The sequence below is a fragment of the Bombus terrestris genome, chromosome 6 (assembly GCF_910591885.1).
Source record: "Bombus terrestris chromosome 6, iyBomTerr1.2, whole genome shotgun sequence".
NCBI lineage: Eukaryota > Metazoa > Arthropoda > Insecta > Hymenoptera > Apidae > Bombus > Bombus terrestris.
In genome coordinates this window covers 4710368-4731113 of record NC_063274.1, presented here as the reverse complement: position 1 = coordinate 4731113, position 20746 = coordinate 4710368, and the positions used below count along the sequence as shown (strand labels likewise).

The following is a 20746-nucleotide window of genomic DNA, read 5'->3' as shown; positions in this document are numbered from 1 at the left end:
AGCGTAATCACGTTGCGAGTAGCGACTTTTAAATTAAGATTCGCAGCATTAGACGTTAACGTAAAATCATACATATTCATTATCGACGCGAACGTGTAAACGAAGGCAAAAATTGGAAAGATTTTCGTTTTTAATCGAACGTCGTTTACCGTTAAGATGGTGCTCGAAAATCGTGTCGGTCCACAATGCATCCGGATAGAAAAGCGAAATTGCAACATAAAAATGATTCTCCACCGCGAGTTTTTTCAGTGCGTCCACGACGATGGGGGTTGGGATTGGGGGTGGGGATGGGGGGCGATACTGGTATACGCCGATGACAATCGCTGATCAAATTGCACGACGACTAATTGTTCGTCGAGTCGTCCCATCCGAATTGAAACGAGGAGCGAAAATTGAAATGCTCGCCGGAGGGTCACTTGATTCTGAAATAGAAAAAGTCATACTAGACGGCCGATTGGTAACAATGGATGCCAATGACGAATTTATACTTTGGAGATGCGTTCGCGGAAGAGGCAGATGCAGATGCGGTTTTCCCCGTTGAATAGCGTTTCTGCCACGTACAATGACTTAGGAAAATATTTCAGCTTCTACTATAAAAAACTTTCGCGTGTACATACGTTGTGCGTGTTGTATGAAACATTTTCGAATTTCTTTGACGCTGTAACGAGATTCGAGTGTCGCGATCGTATTGGTAAATAAACAAATTGAAGATCGATCTGAAACATCGATTTAAACGTATATTTAGTAAAGAAACGGAAAAAAAGAAACGTATAACGAGCATTGGAAATGGTCCCGTTGGATATATTGAAGTTTATTAATGTAATGGATAATTGAGTTTTTAAATAATTTGATGATCTTTCGCTCTGCGAAATATGCCATACACTTGCGTTAAATATCTTGTACCTCCTACGTACATTTCCAGATCCGTTTCAAACTTTACCAATATAACCGTGATAATCGTGTCTCGTTACAACGTTGATGAAATCTCGAAATGTTTCGCGTAACACGCGTAATATATTCATAAAAAGTTTTTATAGGTGTTGAAATACTTTGGCGAATCAGTGTGGATATATGTCAGCTGTACTGTACTTCGAATTACAGAAGCAGTCTCGTAATTTCGTTGGATCTCATCGAGAAAATTGCCACGAATAGTTACGATATCCTTACAATTTCTAAATGCCTTTGTTTCTCGCCTTAACGTTTAACATCATTATATAACGTGAACTCGTTCTTTCAGGCGATAAAAATGCTTGGAGATTTCGAGTCGGTTTTCGTCCACGTGTTTTACCACCACTCGTCTTAAAGTAATGGAAAAGTTCCAAAGTTTTTGCGTATATGCTTTCAAGTCACCGTCGTGAACAAGTCGGAAAATTTTGCTGTCTTCACGTTAGAGGAATTTGGTAATTCAGTTTTTATACATACGGATCACGATTGATGGCGATACATTTTGGAACGTTATATCTCGCGATACAGCGCATACACTTTTTACGAAATATACACACGCCTGTATATGTTATCAAACAAATTTTTCGGTATTTCTGGCTCGATGCATCTGGCAATTTAGTATTTTTGTACATACATCCGGCACGGTACTCGTGTATTTACACGCTTCCATCTTTATTTAATACGTAAATAGCGGGATTTTTAACAGAATCAGATATGTGTGTGTATTTTCCGGTTTATTTGATCCTAAAAAACATTATTTCTTGTCGAGTAAAAAATTGTATTGTTTTTACAAGCGTTGGGTATTTAAACGTGAAAGTAGAAACGTGATGTGTGTTATGTTAATAACAGTTAACAGACAATTGGATTAATTCCTCGTAATAATTTTTGCGCTCGGATTATTTACGATAATATCGTTATCGGCACGCGTGTACATGGATATTATCGTTTGTAAACAGTTCGTTTTCGTATTCTATAGATGCCAGTTGTTTATCATAATTGAAATTAAAAAGGTTTATAGGAAACGTATTGTTGCGAGTCCCGTGAATTTTATGTGCTCCTCTTTTCGCACGGCAAACAACGCGCAGGCTGTGTATACGCGTGCATATCCTTCGCTCGAAAATACGAACAAAAACGATCTGCTGGTCGATGAAAAGCGCTTGGAGTGATTAATCGCGAGGATTAATTAATCGCAGAGGGAGCAAGAAACCGCATGGTTTCGCTGATTAATCCGTCGCTGGCCTGGTGGATACGGTGCGCGACGACGTTTCGTGAAATCGTAATCAGACGAATGGTCTTTTTCATCGTCGAATGATGGACTACGATACACGTTCAGAGGATTTCTGCTCCTGTCTTATTATTCTATTCTTCGTTCTATATTACAGCTGTGCATAGAATATAACTGTGCATAAAGTAAGTTTTATTTTCGTTCTTTCTGCCAAGAAAAGTGAACGAAAAAAAGGAATAATGGTTGTTCAAAAATACGTAGGAAATATAACTCATGAAATTTTAACAAATTCCCTGGTGGAATGTAGTTCACGAAAGTTTCATTCTCGTGGTTAAAAGCGTTCGTTGAAAATCGTCCCGCAGTGTAGATTCGATCTCGATTGAAAAAAGACGCGACTTACTTAGGTTTTCTATACGCGTGTATATGTAGAGAAGTGGAAGGAAAGAAAGCCGTTTTCGGGTTGCAACCCTCGTAATTGGTGGGTTTCAGCGACATAATTCTTGGCCCCGAGGCATATCACAGGCCTATGTGCTTTAAGCCTTCGTCGACGGGTCCATTGGGGTGGTTGCCCACCTCTTCTCATATACACATCGTCCTCTTTCTCGTTGTGTACACGGGGGTGCGGCTCGGGCTTTACCCGACTGTTGGGATCCGCTAGGCTTCGGAGTTTGAGGGTAAGAACGGTATGACAAGCATTTGATGAGGGGACCAACGCCACCCACTGAAATCCCAACGAGTGGTTCTCATTTTGGGTTACTCTTGCAACGATTATCCGCTATAGAAGCCGACTATCTCGTTACGAAGACGCGATAATTGGTAGTTCTCTTCGGTAATAATATACAAAAGACTCGACTATCGTCCAAAGAAAAGAATATCGTTGAGGAAGGAGCGTCGAAAAAATTTATCACGTAGCTTCACGTAAACGAACTCGATAAAAATATTACGATCGTCGATCCTCTTCTGAAAACTATAACCAATAATCGTAATTAGCCAAAAATATGTTGTTGTTTGTTATCGTTTACGTATCTGATTCTCTTTCGGAGCAAAGTAAATTCCTTGATATCGTTAACGATAAATAAACAAGACAACAATAAGAACACTTTGATTTAAAGCGAGCATAGTTTGTGGCTTGAAACATAGGATGGCGGCGAGTCAGCGGGATTTTCTGCCTCCAACCCATTTATACGCTATTGTGCAGTCGGTGTGCGTTTTTCCTTGGTGACGGACGTGCGGTCGAAGAATGTAACGTGGCCGGGGAAGATTGATCACCACTGCCAACTGTGTCGAGAACGTCGCAACACTCTTGCCACACCGGGGAGTCACGGAGTGTCCTCACCAGTGATTCTCACCGGACCTCCAGTTCCCCTACCGGCCACTAGACATTGGGCTAAGAAAGTTGAGAATCTCTGGATGGTTCTTGTCCAACATTTACATTTACATGTCGAACGAGGTTCGACCCTCGGCTATCCTCGTTAAAGCACAGAAGGGCAGGAGAGAAGGGCATGGTCAGAAATATACGTACACATATGCACGTATATTCATATGTACTTACGCCCATAGAATGGCCGTCAGTGTCATCCGCATGATTGTCGGTGCAGCGAATGATGTGTATCGATCAAAAGACCAATTCTCTACAAATATACGAGTTAGTCTTCTTAGAAAATCCAAGACGTTGTAATGTTAAAATATTTTACTATGCTAAGTCGTTTATTTTGATAATTGGTGGCTGATACTGTGGTCAAATATTGGCCATCGATAGGCTGTAGAAGTTGATGCATTTATGCGAAATTTAGAGATTCAAAGGTATATATAAAAGGTGGGTACAATACGCCAAAATGTAGGAAATATCCGAAGCAAAACTTTTATCCAAATATTCGTAGAACCATTCGAATCTAAAAGAAAAATGCATCGTTGTAATTGATCAGAGATTTTATGAAAAATTACGAATTAGTTAGTTTGATTACCTTTGGCAGCTCTGACGTTACTGACGTGTAATCTGAGGATTTTAACGATGCATAATACGTAGCATACGAGAATAATACGTAAAAATATACAGAATATACGAAATATACATTGGTTATATAATATTTAATAGACGAAACAAATTTATATTTAAATTCCATTTGTTTAGTCGTAGTCGTAAAAATATAAATTTTCATAAATATTCGTTGTCTATTCGTTAGATGGTTTTAAAGTCTACGTTATTTATCGTTAAGAAATTAATGTTTCGCTCTTCGTACCGGTTTTGAAGGACTAGTTTTCGTATTTATATTCGAATAGGTTTGAAAACAGATAGATAACGCACTAGTCTCCCGTATGGTCAGGACGATTATTGCTCTGAAATAGAGGTGTGTAAAGTAGAGGAAAAGATCGATACAAAAGTACATGTTTGCTGCGGGTTCGTGTAAAGGTATATACTCCCACGGCGTAGCCTGGAGCCAGATGCACGAACAGAAAGGTTAAAATAGAAAAAAAATGCCATCGTTCTCGTAGAGTAGACGATAAACGTTTCATCCCTTGCGTGACGAAGGCGTTTTACTTCGATATCGCCCACGTGGTCAATCTTGATACAACGAGCTTTTTGGCGGATTCAATGGATGTCTACTTGGTCGATTTCTCGGTTTCGATGCTCAAACCCTATGTTTCAGCGTTCTCTTTGCCCTTCTTATTCTTAGTTAAAATGATCTATCTACCGTTTCAAAGAAATGAAAAAAAAAAAAAAACGAACGAAGTTTTATCATTTCTTTATTCGGTATAAAAATTGTTTCATCTTCCTCGTGCCATCTTTATTTTCCTCCTTGAATTAAAAATATCTGGTCGTTATCTCGTAACAAACCGTATAACGTAAGTCCGCTTTCAAAGTTTACAAACCACGGTGAGAATTTCAAATATTTCAACGCATGCTGAAATACGAAAACTACGGGGAGAATTATATGATATTTTAATGCAAGATGTAACGAATTAAGAAGTCTGATCACGTTAATTCTTTTAATATAATCCTATACACGGAAGGATATCTGATTAAAAAATGTACATTTCTAGATTCATAGATATTCGTTTTTCTGTATTACTATTTTTTGAATCTACGATTCTAGAATTTATTTCTTTTCAATTTCCATTTATGCACGTGTATCGCCGAATCGTTGATCGATACTACATATTTATTAATTTCGATCGCAACGGCCAATCCGGCATTAAACTTAAGCCGGCCGACTCTCCTCTTTACAAAGGGCCCACACGCCCGTATTTTTACGCCGGTTCACTGTATCGACGAGTACGTTTCCACAGACGATAAATCTTGTTTTAGTCGCGCGTAGGTTAAGGGGAACTAGCAACAGCAACACCCAGGGGTGACTATAGCATTGTGCTCGGCCAACGATGCTAGTCGTACCATACATACACCGACAGAACTGTATACGTGTATCGTGTGGACGCGCGTGTGCCGCTACACACAACCCTATTAAGAACAACACTGTGTGTGCCGCTGTGGCTCTGTCGTTGGATCACGTCGCCCTGGGTCTGCGGGAAGCGAGGTTATATTCCGCCGGTCCTCTACTCCGCTGCATTGTGCGCACTGCCATGAAACGTCTAACCTATAATAATCATACCGATATACAAGACGAGCTCCGTGATGCTCGTCCCTCGTACATGCTGCACACGGCTGTTTCGCGTGTGTACATGTGCGACCTGAGCGGTAACGCGGCCGTCAATCCGCCATTGCGACATGGACGTGAGGTTACGCGCGTGAACGAGTGAAGCGAGCTTCGACTCTCTCGTCTCTCTTGGCCTCGTCTCTCTGCCACCCAGAATGCATCACGGGTCTTGCAAGAAATGGTAGCAAAAGCCGGCTTAACGTTCGATTGCTTGCATATCTTCGATGGATTCTCCAAGGTTCGTTGGAATAGTTCCAGTAATACAGTTCGTTAATAGACGAGGAAGAGGCATCCGCGTTCGAACTGAAGGCTTAGATTCATTGTCGAGACCTTTCATCGATACGATATCTTGCTTGGATGGGTTATCTAGTTGTATATGTATTTTCGAATCGGACGTTTGACAGTGTTCGTTATTCTTAAACTACTGGTAACTGGTAAGGCGAGGTCCTATGAAACTCCTGGAACTTTTCGAATTTTCTCGTAATTTGCAAAGTACACGTTTTACGTTGTATCGTTAACCGGTGTATAGCTTAATGGCCATCGGTGTATTCGTAAGCCACAGTACCAGCTTTTGTAAACTTCTGAACATTTATGTCTACGTGATAAAGCGAGCATCATAGGTTTGATGGAAGTTGTGATGCAAGGTACATGCATATTGTATCTATCTTCTATTAATTGCATATAAAGCGTTCGTTAGAAGATTCTACCGCGGATATTGGTCGCTGAATCGACGCTTTCACGCGGGCCTACGTATACGCGACATTGGCGATTTATCAATTAACTAGATGTATTCATTTTTGCTAGAATTGTCCTCAAATTTTAGCGCATTATAGCTTCTTTACAAAACTGCTCGCAAACGTATTTCTGCTATTAATAACTAATAACAAAAAATGAATAAAAAAGAAAGAAAGAAAAGCACAATTTTCTTCATAGACAAAAAGAGAGGAGTTGTTCTGAAGAGATTAACGACACGTTGAGATTATTTGCCAGAAAGCAATAGTTATATAGAAACCTTTAATAGCTTTAACCACGAGAGCTCTTTACCTGTAACAGCTTTAAAAATTTGGGCGATTTTTATAAAACTCTTCGTTGTTTTAAATATGGATGCAACGAATGGGTATAGCTACATCGGATCGTTTCTGTAATTAATTAAAAGGAACTAGGACTTTCTTTCATTCTTCTTTTGCTTTTATTTATCCGGTTATAAACTAGAAGTGTTCTCGCAATTAACGCGTTTTTATTTCTGTTTACTGTACAACGTTTTCGTTTACCCAGCATTGTTTGCCATTCAGAGCAATTTACAAACGTATACAATTTGGGCGTAGCTCACCTACGCCACTGTTACAATTACAAGTCTCGTTTAATCGATAACTTTGCCAATAAGGAGACGTCAGTCAATTCACTGCTGTTAATGGACCGCTCGCTGTGTGCCGAAAACTACTGATATGTATTTACACTGCACGTGACAGTACTAAACCATACAAATCTTCGTGGCAAGCGTAATTCCAAGTATGGTAATAAAAATAAATAAAAAAGAAGAAGATAGAAGAAGGAACAACGCTTATAATTCATCGCGTAATTTAACGCGTAGATGCGAGAAAAAATTATGTAAAATGTGTTACCCCTTTTTATCAGTTACTCGCTATCGCAACGAAGATTTACGTATTCTAACTGCGCACCTCTGAACGGCAGGAATTTCACCACGTGTTCTCCCTCTCTCCCTTTCACCTTGGTCTTCTTCTACGAGCAGTCTCCCTCCTACTCATCCACCCTCTAAATTCAGTCTAGGTTCCCCTTACAAAGCGTGCCGGTATTTGTTAGCACATTTTATGTCTCGACATTGATTGAGCATACGTTTTCCTTCAAGCCGTTTCGCAGGCAGACATTTCAAAATGTGTTCCGTTTTATTATAACGAAGTTGCCTTCTTTTTCTCTCTGTGAAACGTATCCTAAAATAAATTGTTTACATAGGAATAGAACGGCGATGATCGAACAAGGTTTCAAGACAACTTGCTAATTTCTTAATATTTATATTCTTGAAAATTGAGGTCGATCGCCGCTACTTATTTCAGTATAAACGATTATCTCTGAGAATATTTTTTTTATACTTACAATGATTTGCATTATATAGGTATAACTTTAGTTTATTATTCTCCTTGATAAAACAATCTCTTCGGAGTGATTATAGAGTGATTCGATATGGTAAGCTTTCCTCTTCAATTCCTACTTCTATTCGCAGTTTCGAACACGATCAGCTAGCATCATTTCACAAATCGCCTATATTATCTTCCCGGCGATGCAATTCTATTCGCATGCATAAAATCACGAAAAGAAATCACCCATAGCTTGGAAATTATTTACGACTCCTTATGACGCTACTTTCTGCGAGCTTTACGCGTCCGATATCGTTAAACGTTTATTTTCATTTCAGAGAATTTCCTTTCAACTAACGCGATGAAATATCATTTCAAAAACGAAAAAAGAGAAAGTAGGGAAGAGGAAACGAGGAGGACAAGAGAAAAGGGAGTCTCGATTCTTTTTCGACCGTTATCTTAAGCTTTCTCAAATCCCACGTAACTAGCCACTTTGATCCTCGTTTCCTTTATTTATCGTTTTATTGATGAACCACATGTGTAATTCAAAGACGCGCTAGGTGCTTCGAATGGCCTGGCCTGTTATTCGTATCGGTATACATTGACTATGTGGCCGTGTACGTATAGAAAAGTTGCGCTTATTCGTCAGTGTTCACTGCATATCGATACATCGATGTTTATTCAAGTGCAGCTACATCGGCTTCGTACGTCTGACTTTCAACAGCCTCGGAACACGATTTGAATAATTCCCAATAGCGTTGCCTCATCCAATTAGAATCCTTTCCGCGATATAAAATAAGGGAACCGAGGAGCAAATTCGCGCGAATAAGATGAAATAATGAAAAACAAATTTCAGCATAGCCTCTCCCATCAGCTCTATTTCCATATAGATCTATAGATGTTGAGGCGAATTTTTTTCGGCTGCAGTAACTCGAATCCTTCCAGATTTGTTTTTCATCGTTAATCTCTTATTTCGTGATATTTTTTGTAGATACGAATATTGTCGAATATATCTGGCCAATTCATAAATTCGTGTATCTCTTGTAAAACTCATTTCACGAAGGAATTATGCGGTAGGTCGGAACAAATCGTGAAATTTCGTATTTCTTTATGAATTTTTTATACCTAGAAAGGTACACGAACTTGTAAATATGTGCAGTGTATTAACACTGTACATAAACTATACGCAATGAATCTCGCTTTATAAATAAGATCGATTTGAAATTAAGATTAAAACACTCCGCATTCGTTACGACTCAAGCACGTTGTATCCACTCTACAGTTTACAGTTTCTAATTGTAATGCCTATTCTTACGAAGTATAATCTACATAATGGAGATGCGATAAGAGGAGAGACAAGATTTATATTTTATAAAGCGGAAAGTTAAAACAAACTTCTGGAAACTTTATAATCGTAGAATTTGACACTCTTTTAACGCTACAATTGCCCATATTTAATACGTACTTTGGTACGATGACTACGTAGGAAAAAGAGACGGAAAGAAAGCCTTTTTTTCAATTTCATGTTTTCATACGACTTTATAATGTGCGATTGAATGTTAATATCGTTCTCGTGAAAAGTGCGACTTCGTTGAATAGTATAGTTGAATAGGATTAAAAGCGATGAAAATAATACGATGAAAATAAGTAAGTCTGTGTAATCAATCACGTTTCGATAAAACGACGAACGTTAAAGCCGCCAGAAACGCTTCCGTGTTTTTTTTTCCTAATCGAACAAACGAAAAATATTCGATATCAATAACATTAACCATACAGTCTCGCCATTCTAACGTTAAATTTATTCCAAACTCATGTAATCTTAATGCACGACTTTCTTGAAAGTTGTGGACGGGCCCTTAGGGGGTTTCTCGCTTACGTCATTCGATCTTTGGTCTATCCTCGGCCCTGCGAAGACCTATTACCTTATTTACGATTCGCATGGCCATTATCTCTTGGCAACAAAGTGAACCAGCCGGTTTTTCGATACGATCCTCCGTATACACCACACACACACACACACACACACACACACGACACGCTATACCATGCCGTACCACACACATTTACACGCGTATGCGCACGCTTACACGTATATAGATGCGCTCACGCGTGCTTCTTCATTGATTTCGCTGGTGTGAAAGGGGAATCGGGCAGACAATGAATACAAAGGCCCGTGGTATATAGAGGCTGGGCAAAAGCGTGCTCTTGTCGAGCCGCCCGAGAACGGAAGACTTTTGTCTTCGCTCGTTAATAACAGTTTTGACATAGTGGGAAAGGCATGGATGATTGGACGGCTTATGGGAGGCAAAGAAAATTATTGAAAAATTGATTTTTGCCATTCGAATCCGTTCTCTTTTGATCAGGGGCCGAAGCATCGATGCGTGACTCATCTTGTGCGCGCGAGCGCACCGCGAACATTCGGTTGGGCTGCTTTACGCGAACCTGTGTATCTATATACGTGTATATACATACATATGTGTATGTATATGTATATATGTATTTGATTCGTTAAGCCGAAAGAACTAAATCCGATGGTCGCGTCAAAGAACGGTCGGAAAAGTAGGGAAGAAGGGAAAGTAATTAAAAAAAATAAAGAAACGAAAGGGACGAAAATTGATGCCCTCGCCGTGTGTCGCGATACGCGCCCGATATCCAATTTTGCGTTAATGCGTAAAACTCCCACGAATCGTTGTCGTTAATTAATGTCTTCATGTCGAAGGGATTATTCGACGATGGTAATAGTCGATATATTGGCTGCGTTAAGGTATCTTTGAATAGGTAAATTTTTTTGTTTTCTTATTGCTGCACGATATTCTAGTATTGGAGTATAAGGTAAATTTAATTTGCCATTCGTATTATATTGTATTCGATTATAGGACTGTAATTTGGTATATTGTGTTTAACATTGCGCATCAGAAAATACGAATCGAGTATATTTAAACTCGTACCCGAATATTCGCAATAATTTTCAATGATCCTTTGCGAAACACGCTAGAAATAAAAATCGATTCCTTCGAATATCACGTATTTTGAGAGAAATACATTACAGCGAGCTCACGCTAATAATGTCATTTACAAATTAATTTTAATGTCAAATATGACAGCAATAGAAAGCCACGAAGGGATACGTTTAATATCGACGTCGGGAATTACCGTGGATGGTGAGAGCGCGTTGGTCAGTTCGTACGAAAATTTTCATGAAAACGAATTGTCGTCCACCGTATCACATAACGGATATGTGTACGCTGGCGGGTTAACCATCGGAACAACAACCTGTTCGATGACTGTTCCGTTTGATGATTGCAACAAGTGAGGACCACCGTCGTCCTCTTCCCCAGCTTGTTCCCAAACCATTTTACCACCGACAGCCACTCCCCGTTTCGAATTCAACAAGTGGCCAAATCATTCTACGCGAGACTACGTAGCGTCGAAAAACTGGAATTTTCCAGCCGGCGGACAGTCATTGACCATTTAACGTCGTGTCGGAATATTTCTCTCTATCGAGAGATTTTGTCATTCAGCCCGAAATTCTACTCTCTCCCTCTCTCTATCCCCCGCTCCCACCCATTCTCTCTTTCTCTGTCTCCCATTTTCTCTTCGACGCACAATATCGATGTTCAATGATGCTACCGTAATCGTATCGGATTAATGATTTGATTGGAAAATGGAATTCCGCCCATTCTCCCAACCAAACTTCTCTCTTTGCACGGTAATAAACAAATCGTTTTATATCGAATTTCAATAAAGAGAACACCGGCGGATGTGTATTATAAGAATGTAAATGAACGAAAATAGGTATTGAATGATTGTAATGCTATTTAAATGTTAAAACAGTGTACAACATCGATATTGCTTTGAGCAAATGTATTTCTGTATCGGGTGTCAATAAAGAAGATGCCATTGTATCGGTAGAATATGACGAGAACACAAATGAACAAATAATTGAAGGAATCGTAAAAAGAATATTCAACTTCAACGATTGTGATTCTACGATACACTCTATTTAAAATTATTAGAAGATTAGTTTTCCTTAATATTTCCTCTAGCGCTTTTGGACTGTACTTACGAAATTAGACTGACATTGTATATTTATAATGTATATTTAAATACATAATGTGTATATATATATATATATATATATATATACCACATATGTATATATATGTATATATATATATATATATATATATATATATATATATATATATATATATATATATATATATATATATATATATATATATATACCACATATACTCTACGTAAGAATGCGTGTGTATGTGTAACGTAATCATTACTGTCATCGGAAAGCCTGATCCTTTCCTCCGTAATTTCAACCGGTAGAGCGGCGTTGGTATACGTGGCTGAAGAACCCGTAGACACAAACCTCGTGCTACCTGGTGGAATGGGTCTCATTAAGGACGCCTTCATGGTCCTTCATCCTTGGCTCTTCAGGCCTCGTTTCTCCCTCTTAGGCAACGGAGTCGCTCGTCTTTTATACCTGGATGCCCTCTGCTCGCGTTTCTGAGCTCGGTTTCTGTGTTTGCGTGCGCCTTATGCGGTCGAAGGCCATTTGATAGTGGTTGCTTGTCATCTTCGACTTTAACCTCGTTACCATTTTACAGGCGTTTCTCGAACGAACGAACGAACGAACGAACGAACGCGTATACCGCACGGTTTTCCTTTAAATTCGGATTTGTTAAGATTTATTTCGGATTTATTCTACGGTCTCACCGATCTAAGGACCAGGCGTAATGTCGACTTCTCTTTTGCTTTCTTTTCCTCTTGCCCCCTCTCTTTTACCGTGTATACACGATTTCCGGCGTAACGAGATTCCTTCGTTGCCTTTGCACCCTTTAACGAGTTTTTTCCCTGTGTATTTCGTAAATAGAGTTCCATCGTTGCGGCAAGACTGTTATCGTATCGTCTGTTTGAATTGTGCGAGTCGATAGAAATCTTGCTTGTTAACTCGTCCAGTTTTCTTACTCTAGATGAAGAGAACGCGTTTTTCTATACCACGAGTTGCGCGTAACAACGTTACTTGTGAAAAAATGTTGTACCATACTTTAGGCTACAAAGCTTTACGACCATTGACAATGGGATCGAGATACGAGGTATATTTTAAATGTCAGATAATTCTGATAATACAAGATTCAATTACAGCGGTTCTCGGCAATATTTTTCTCCTCTTTTTAATACCTCGAAAACATTGTTTTTATAAATCTTATCGTAGAACAAGATTCAAGATTTCAGTTTACGATCGACTGAATTTTTATCCGCATACCTTCGTAATACAATTTTCCAAATATAAATTTTTAAAACGACCGTCTTTCACATTTCTTTTTACATCTTTTCTTCATTTTCCTTAGAATATAAAAAATGAAATATCTCGTCGAATGACACGGGGGCTCACGTTATTGTTTTCGAATGTACATATCTTTTTCGCTACAGCGAGCTACTATGAATGAATAACCACGTTTTAACAAACCACTATATTATATATATATATATAAATAAAAGCACCTTGTTGCTTCAAATTACGCGTCGATCAATTACCGCATAGAAAAAGTGGACAGTAACTTTTCTACAGATCGAGAAGCGTCTTCTCAGCGTGTACACGCCCGTACGACCATAACGCTTCGCCGTTTTAGCTGATCTATTTTTCGTTCTTTGTCGCGGCTGCTTTGTCGTGTATGCTAATCGAATTCCCTCCTCTTATTTTCTCTTTCATTTTCTTTCTTCCTCTTTTTTTTTATGTTGCAGGGTGGCGGAGGAAGCGGTGGGGCTGCGGGAGGTCTGAAATTCACGGTGGCTGACACTTGCGAGAGGATCAAAGAGGAATTCAATTTCATCCAGCAACAGAACCACTCGTGAGTCTTTCTCTTTTCTTTGACTCTCCTCGTCCTCGCTCTCTCACTCTCTCTCTCTCTCTCTCTCGCATGCTCTTTGTTTTTCTTTCTCCACCACCTCCGCCCAACTCCCCCTTTCCAGTTTTCTCGTCTATTCATCCCTTCCGTCTCGCGTTCGCGTTTCTCGAAGATCCACGATTATTGACGCCGATGCTTGCCTCGGCTGTCTTCTGCCCATCTTTCCTCGCCTTTCCTCTTTCGTCCCGCTGCTCCCTGTTTCGAGGTTGTTTCAGAACCCACCCCGTTGACGCTGTTGCACGCCGATCGCTTCGAAGTCTCTTATCCGAGAGAGGAAAGTTGGAATTGTTTGCTCACGACGTCCTCTCCTCTCCCGGCTCCTAATAACGCGTCGAACGTTTCGAACGCTCGCGGGCTTCAGTCGCAAACCGGATACGCGGATAACAGGACGATCTCCAGTTGAAAATCTAACGCAAAGATTCGCGGCGAATCTACAGTGGCTGACGAACGTATATTTCGACGCTTATCAGAGAACATTTTCACGTATATGTTACGCGTATCGTATAAAACATTTTGAAACTTTATTTAATACCGTAACAAAATTCAAAAGATTATATTGGTAACAATTGAAAGCAGCGTGGAAATGTACATAAAAGTTACGAGATGTTTACTACATTTTATATTTATCTATTTGGTAAAAAATTGATATACAGCGTAAATAGTCCTTTCAAACGTATGTTCCGGTGATTATGAAAGTGGCCTTAGTCAAGAACTTAAAACAAACGAGTTTGTTATTATTCTGCGTTGCGTCTGTCTGGTATTACGTAACATTATGATAATCCGAAAACGTGTTTGTAAAGTGAACCGTTGAATCGAATTGGCTGTGACGTCGTTAAACAGAATTCAGTTCAAACGAAAAATTTTAAATATCCAGTAACGATAAATACGATGTATGACTCTCGGGCCTCTTTCATAATCATCGGTACACACAAGTGCTAAAAATGATTCCACCGAGTATCTATCGCGGTTTATCAATGTGAATGGATAATTGGCTGTTTAAATTCTTTGATCATCTCTGCAAAATATACTTGCGCTAAATACCTTGTAGTTTCTATGTTACATTTGCAGATTTGTTTCGAATACCTTACCAGCATAATTACGACAATCGCGTTTCATCGTATTGTTAGTATTGTCTCAAAATGTTTCGTATAACGCGCGTAATATATTCGCAGGAAATTTCTACAACTGTTGGAATACTTTCGCGAGTATACGCAGTACACGTAGAACGTTCGTTATTTATATATCAGCTTCTCGGAAGCTAAACCAATCGACACCACTTTTTACTCGTTTCTCGATTCAATTACACGAGAACACAGTTTAACATTCAATTCTGAAGAAACAGGTGATTTATCTTCTTTCGATTCGTTATCCCCGCGGATTTATCGCAAGCAGATGACACAAACAATAGTAAATTGTAAAAAGCGATATGCGCAACATCGTTGGTTCTCCGTACTTTGCAACGGAGTTTCGATCGCGTACCGGGCTAACTTTCAAACTCAGTTTTTCTCAGAAACGAAAGCTCGCGCGTCCAAACATTACCCTACATTTCACGCTTTTTCTTTCTTTTTTTCCACCACCACGCATTGCCCGGTCTTATCATCAGTTACCGGTTCACATGCTGTACGCGTATCTTCGGATTAACCGGTGGTTCGTTTATCTCGTCGGAGGTTCGCTTCTACGAGAGCCGGTTAAGCGATAGTCTTCCGCACTTCGAATCACGAAAATGGCAAAACCGTATACGGTTCTGATCGCTGAGAAAGAACTCGCGCGACATCGCGTGCGTGTCGACGATTTATGGTAATTGATAATCGAGGCCCGGACACGGTAATTAATCGACGTTCCGGCAAGTAGTATCCAGATGCAGGCGATGCTATAACCGTTAACGTTATTGGAACAGTGCTCACTTTCGGGCGGACGCCCGTGTAATGGGACCGTGTGTACAAATGTCTGCGTTTACGTATCATTAATTATCTCGCATGCCGCACTTGCGATACCGTTGAAACCGTCGGATGGACGGTTAAATTTGCGTTTCGTTGTTAACGCCCAGCTAGTACGTGCTACGCGTACTCGCCGCTAGTCGCCACCCAGTGCGCGTATGTCTGCCCCGGGACGTCCTGGCCTCGACGAAATTTTCCCGGTAATTCATGAACTTTCTGCCTGCCTCTTGGCAATTTTTTTTTACGACCTCGTGGAATTCGCCGCTCGCGAAAATTCAGCGACGTGCTTCCTTTTCTTGAGAAAAGCCACGGTTTTACAAAGCGTACGTTCCACTCCTAGACGGAGTCTTATTGTTGCACGGTCTTTCGCAATCTACGTTCTACGGTCTCGACTATTCTCGCCGTGAATCGTACTTCTTTTATTTCGGCTTTGAAACACTCGCAATTTTTATCGCCGCGTCGTTTATTGTATCATCTTTGGCAGTTTTATGAATTTTCATATTAACTTTCTTATAAGATACAAGTGTGCATTACGAAGTGACAAAAGTTCATGTGGAATCGTACTGCGATGGCTGCAGAAAATATTTACGTTCCAACGTCTCTGTTATAGTTTACACTAGTTCTCGGTCGAATCGCGTTAAATTCCATGTTACTTGCAAGTATCTTCATATGGTTACAAAAATACTATAAAAATGAAGCGTAGAATCCGATAAACGGAATGTTTCGTTGGAAATAGAGATAGACACGCGCAAATATCTTTCGTGGTTACTGTGCGTAAATCAATTTTCTTAATAATCATTTTTCTACCAATTTACATAACGATTCGTACAATCGGCAGGTGAATTTTATTATGCGAACAGCATTTGTAAACGTGTGGGTTTTTGGAGCCACGTTGATTAACACGTTGACAATTAAAACGTAGAGAAAAATGACCATTAGGAACATTATTTTTTTCACTTACCTGGAAATACGCGATTACTTACGTCATTTTCTGGCGAGAATTGTATAAAAAGCGAAGGTGATCGATTCTTTCCGAGAAGCTCGTAAAGTATCTACATACACACGCCATGAAGATTCGATCACAGTGAACGATTAAGATCTCCACTTTTGATATTTGAATAACTCTAGTTATAAACAGTATCCTAATCAATCAACGTGGACCTTATTTCCAAATTTAACTCATAATGGTTACCGTGTAAAATTTATTTCTTTAATAAAAATACGAGATACGTCGCGTCAAAATTGCACGCGAGCCACGTTAAAACGATTCCAAGAGCAACTTTATACCATACGTTCCGATCGATTTTCCTCGGCAAATAACGCGTAGAACGATCGGATATTTGCCAAAATGTCCCCGGCAGGTTCCTCTTCCTTTATTCATAGCCGGGCTTCTTTTTTTTAGATTTTCAGTGGTCGGGTCGCCCGCCGCAACCGCTAACACCCCCATAATCTCATTTCTTCTTATTCCTTCAGCTTTTTCGCCGGAGAACTCGATCTTACTTTCTAGAGACACACCGCGTTCTCTTCCTTCTCGAATTCAAGATGCTGCAAATCCCAAAGGGAAAGGAAGCGGTCTTGCCCTATTCGCTTGCACGTATTTACACGTACACACACAAGCGCTCGCACACGCACATTATACAATATATATATATATATATGCATTTAGGCACACATATACGCGCACACAAACACACGCATACAAAATGGTCGTGAACGAGTGCGCGCGATTTCTGCTTTAACGCATGTTTGACTAGCTCTGTCCTCAATCGCTTTTCACTTTTCAGACTGAAGATCGAATGCGAGAAACTGGCCAGCGAGAAGACCGAGATGCAGAGGCATTACGTTATGGTAAGGCACTTTGTAAGTTCGTCTTCATGTTTTTTTATCTTCGTATCGAGTACAGCTTATTCGCGGCAGTTGAAAACATCGCTTAGATGACGGAGCGGATTCGATGAATCGTCGCACTGTTATCGGGCGTTGTTACGCGTTTCTTTGGAGCACAACGTTTCGTGTGACGAAAGTTGCGAAAATTATCAATATTCTATATGGAAGCTAGAAAGATCGAAAGCTCCGTCCATCGGAAGAGAAAGAAAGATGTAGACTTTATATTCGAAAGTTACTACGAATGTTAGTCGACTGTGAATCCACAGCAGGTTTGGGAAAGTGATTTGATTCCGATCAACTTTCAGTTGGCTTTTCTTCGTCTGTTGAAACGACTGAAAGCCGAGCTTCCTCCTTACCGCAGCAGCCTCTTCGATTATTAAGATTCCTACGACTGTCAAAGTTGTTGAAATTATCCAGGTTAACAAAATTGCCAGAACGTAAATCGAAGACGTGTTAACTTTTGCGAATGCAGAATTAGTTCAACGTTGTTATGTTTCTATACGTACAAATCGAAACAAGGATGGAATAAAAACGAAATATTACAATTACACATTACGGTAGCGCAATACATCCTCCGATAGTGTATATCTTTTGTTGTTATCTCAGTTATAATATACAGACTGGAATTGTCGAAAGTTCTGTGCCGGTGCACGTGCTTGTATTGTTGAAATTATCGATAGAGAGGGTAATCGTAGCCACGGAATCGGGTTTTATAAGCAACGAGGTTACAGGGCCATTATTGAACTCGGTAATCTTTGTCGCAACCCTCCCCGACACGGGGCAATGGAGAAAAACGATCGATATTGTTCTCGCTTCATATTGCCGGCTCTTCGATTCAGTTCCCATCAGCACGAAGGCAATTAGCTCAACCAACCGTACTAATCGTATCGTCATCGGTAAGGAGCTTAACTTGGACTTACCTATATTAAAGTGCGGCATTAACGTGGACCAAAGTATTTGCCACGGGAGTCCATTTCATTTCTCGCTTCTTTATTAAATATTTATTATCGAACAGTTCAGAAATTCGTTGTTCTTTCGTACATCTGACCAATCGATGCGAGAGGATCAACGGAGAAGTGGTGCGAGTAACAAAGTCTTTGAAAAACGAGGGAGTCGCGAGCAAAGTTAAACTTCGATGGAAAGATCCAACAAAGGGCAAGCTTAGAAATTCGTAGTACAATTTTTGAAATAAATTTCTCAGTGTTATATCGATGATTTTCCGTGTTTACATTCCTTTTTTTTTTTTTTTTTTTTTTTAAATACTTTTGCGTGATTTTCCCTCGTATCGAGCCCTCTCCATCGCTTCGAAAGTCGCTTAGGGGAATTTCTAATTTCTCATAGATCACGTTTTCATGGGTCACATATTGGATAGAAAGCGATATTTTGTTCATTGAAGAAATAGTTTGTCATAATGTTAGGAATACTAAAATTTCTTTAAATTTCATAAAACTGTGGAATCTCAGCGGAGGAAATAACAACGGAAAGAACGCTACACGGATCCTTGGAATGTTCTTTCGCAGACACGCTGTTAGAAAATAACGTTTTGTAACGTAAAGTGGTCGAAACAGGTTGGAAATATAGTTTGCGGCCCAGAACGTATACACTACGCAAATGTACAAAATATTCAGAGCAAAGTACTCGATATAATCTTCAATGGCTGAAATAAATTTCCATTGCGGGTTTGTTTCTTTAAAAATATGGAAATGTACGAAGATATGAATTTGTATAAACATTCGTGTATTAATTTTATAGCCCCGTACGGTATCGGAACAACTTGGAGAAACAGAAAGAAAAAAAAGAATAGACGAGTTAAAAAATTCGATCGTTTGAAATTTTCAAACACGTTGCACATCGTTATTTATTTTATTTTGTCGTTTAGTCAGTAGTTTGCTCTTGTAATCCGCGCTTTTACCTCGTAATTACGATTGTACCAGGCAAAACATTTGCCTATATCTTTATTTACGTTGCACGCTAAGCCGGCAGTTCCTTTGGAAAGTAATTTTCGCGTGTTTTGATAGTTCGTGGGACGCGCAGAGAGAAGAAGAGGTTCTCGTGTAAAGGGCAAGCGAATAGGCGGGCGAAAGAAAAAGAAATCGGGTCGTCTGCTTTATTCGCGTGTATAAATTCACCGATATTTGAGAACATGCTTTTACGCTGGCTGTTATGCTGTTCTGTAAACTGCTCCCTCCCTTATGGTATACGAAAACGTATACGTTCCCCAGCGGAGCAGGGTCAACAGCCCTGCTACGATCCTCGTTCCTGGATTTATTTTCACCTCTGCCCTTCTCTTTTTTCCAAAAAAAAAAAAAAAAAGGAGAAAAAGGAGAAAAAAATTCACCATTGGAGAAGCCCCCTATTATTTTAAACGCGTCTGCGAAACACCGTCTGCGAGCGTTATCTCGCAACGCGATCATTTGCCGAGCCCCTTCGTTTCTCCTCTTCTCACCTGTATTACTTCGATATATCGCAATAACACGTTCATTTTGTCTCTGAGAGAAACATAGACAAGGTAAGGCGAAAAACAAGAGATAGGAAGGAGAGGAGAGAAAGAAAAGAGAGCGGAAAAAATGACGCCGGATGAGCGTGTGCGGCATGCAATGATCGATCCGAAAGCACGGAGCAGTTAGGCGACACGACTTCCATCGCAATCCCTCATCCCCGGGTCGCGAGATCGTACGCCGATGTTAACTGTACGTTTGATCGTAATTGTCGCGAACTGTACCATCTCTGTAAACTGCTACACCGATGTGACACCGTGCAAGCAACCAAGCAGCAAGCTGGGCCGAGTGGTTGGGGCTTGGGTTGAGGGGGAGGGGGTGTCAGTGGGAGTGGATAAGGGGTGGGGGGTTGGAGGTGACAGAGGGGTTGATGGGGGTTGAGAGTTGAGCCGGTAATCGATATCTCCAAAGTAAACGAAGAGAGGAAGCGAGAGAGAGAGACGAAGAGCCGAGTGACAGGGTGAAAGAGAGAAAGATAGGGGAGGGTTGGTGGGAAGAGTAGAAAGGGAGAGGACGCGACAGAGAGAAGGACAGAGTCGGAAGGCAACAGAGGATGGGGATGGGGCGTAGGGTGGCAAAGGGAA

General features: G+C 40.2%; 1 protein-coding gene across 6 annotated transcripts in view; it reads left to right on the top strand.

Annotated features, from left to right (window-relative positions):
• Nucleotides 1-20746, top strand: part of LOC100643077 (protein groucho) — a 113853-nt gene that overhangs the window by 12172 nt on the left and 80935 nt on the right. For 4 of the 6 annotated variants that reach the window (XM_012309208.3, XM_012309210.3, XM_012309211.3 and 1 more), the window contains exons 3-4: nucleotides 13680-13786; nucleotides 17565-17640. In XM_012309208.3, the coding sequence (XP_012164598.1) occupies nucleotides 13680-13786; nucleotides 17565-17640 (183 nt within the window). The remainder of the gene's footprint in view (nucleotides 1-13679; nucleotides 13787-17564; nucleotides 17641-20746) is intronic. The other 2 variants (XM_012309209.3, XM_003395940.4) reach the window with 1 other exon arrangement.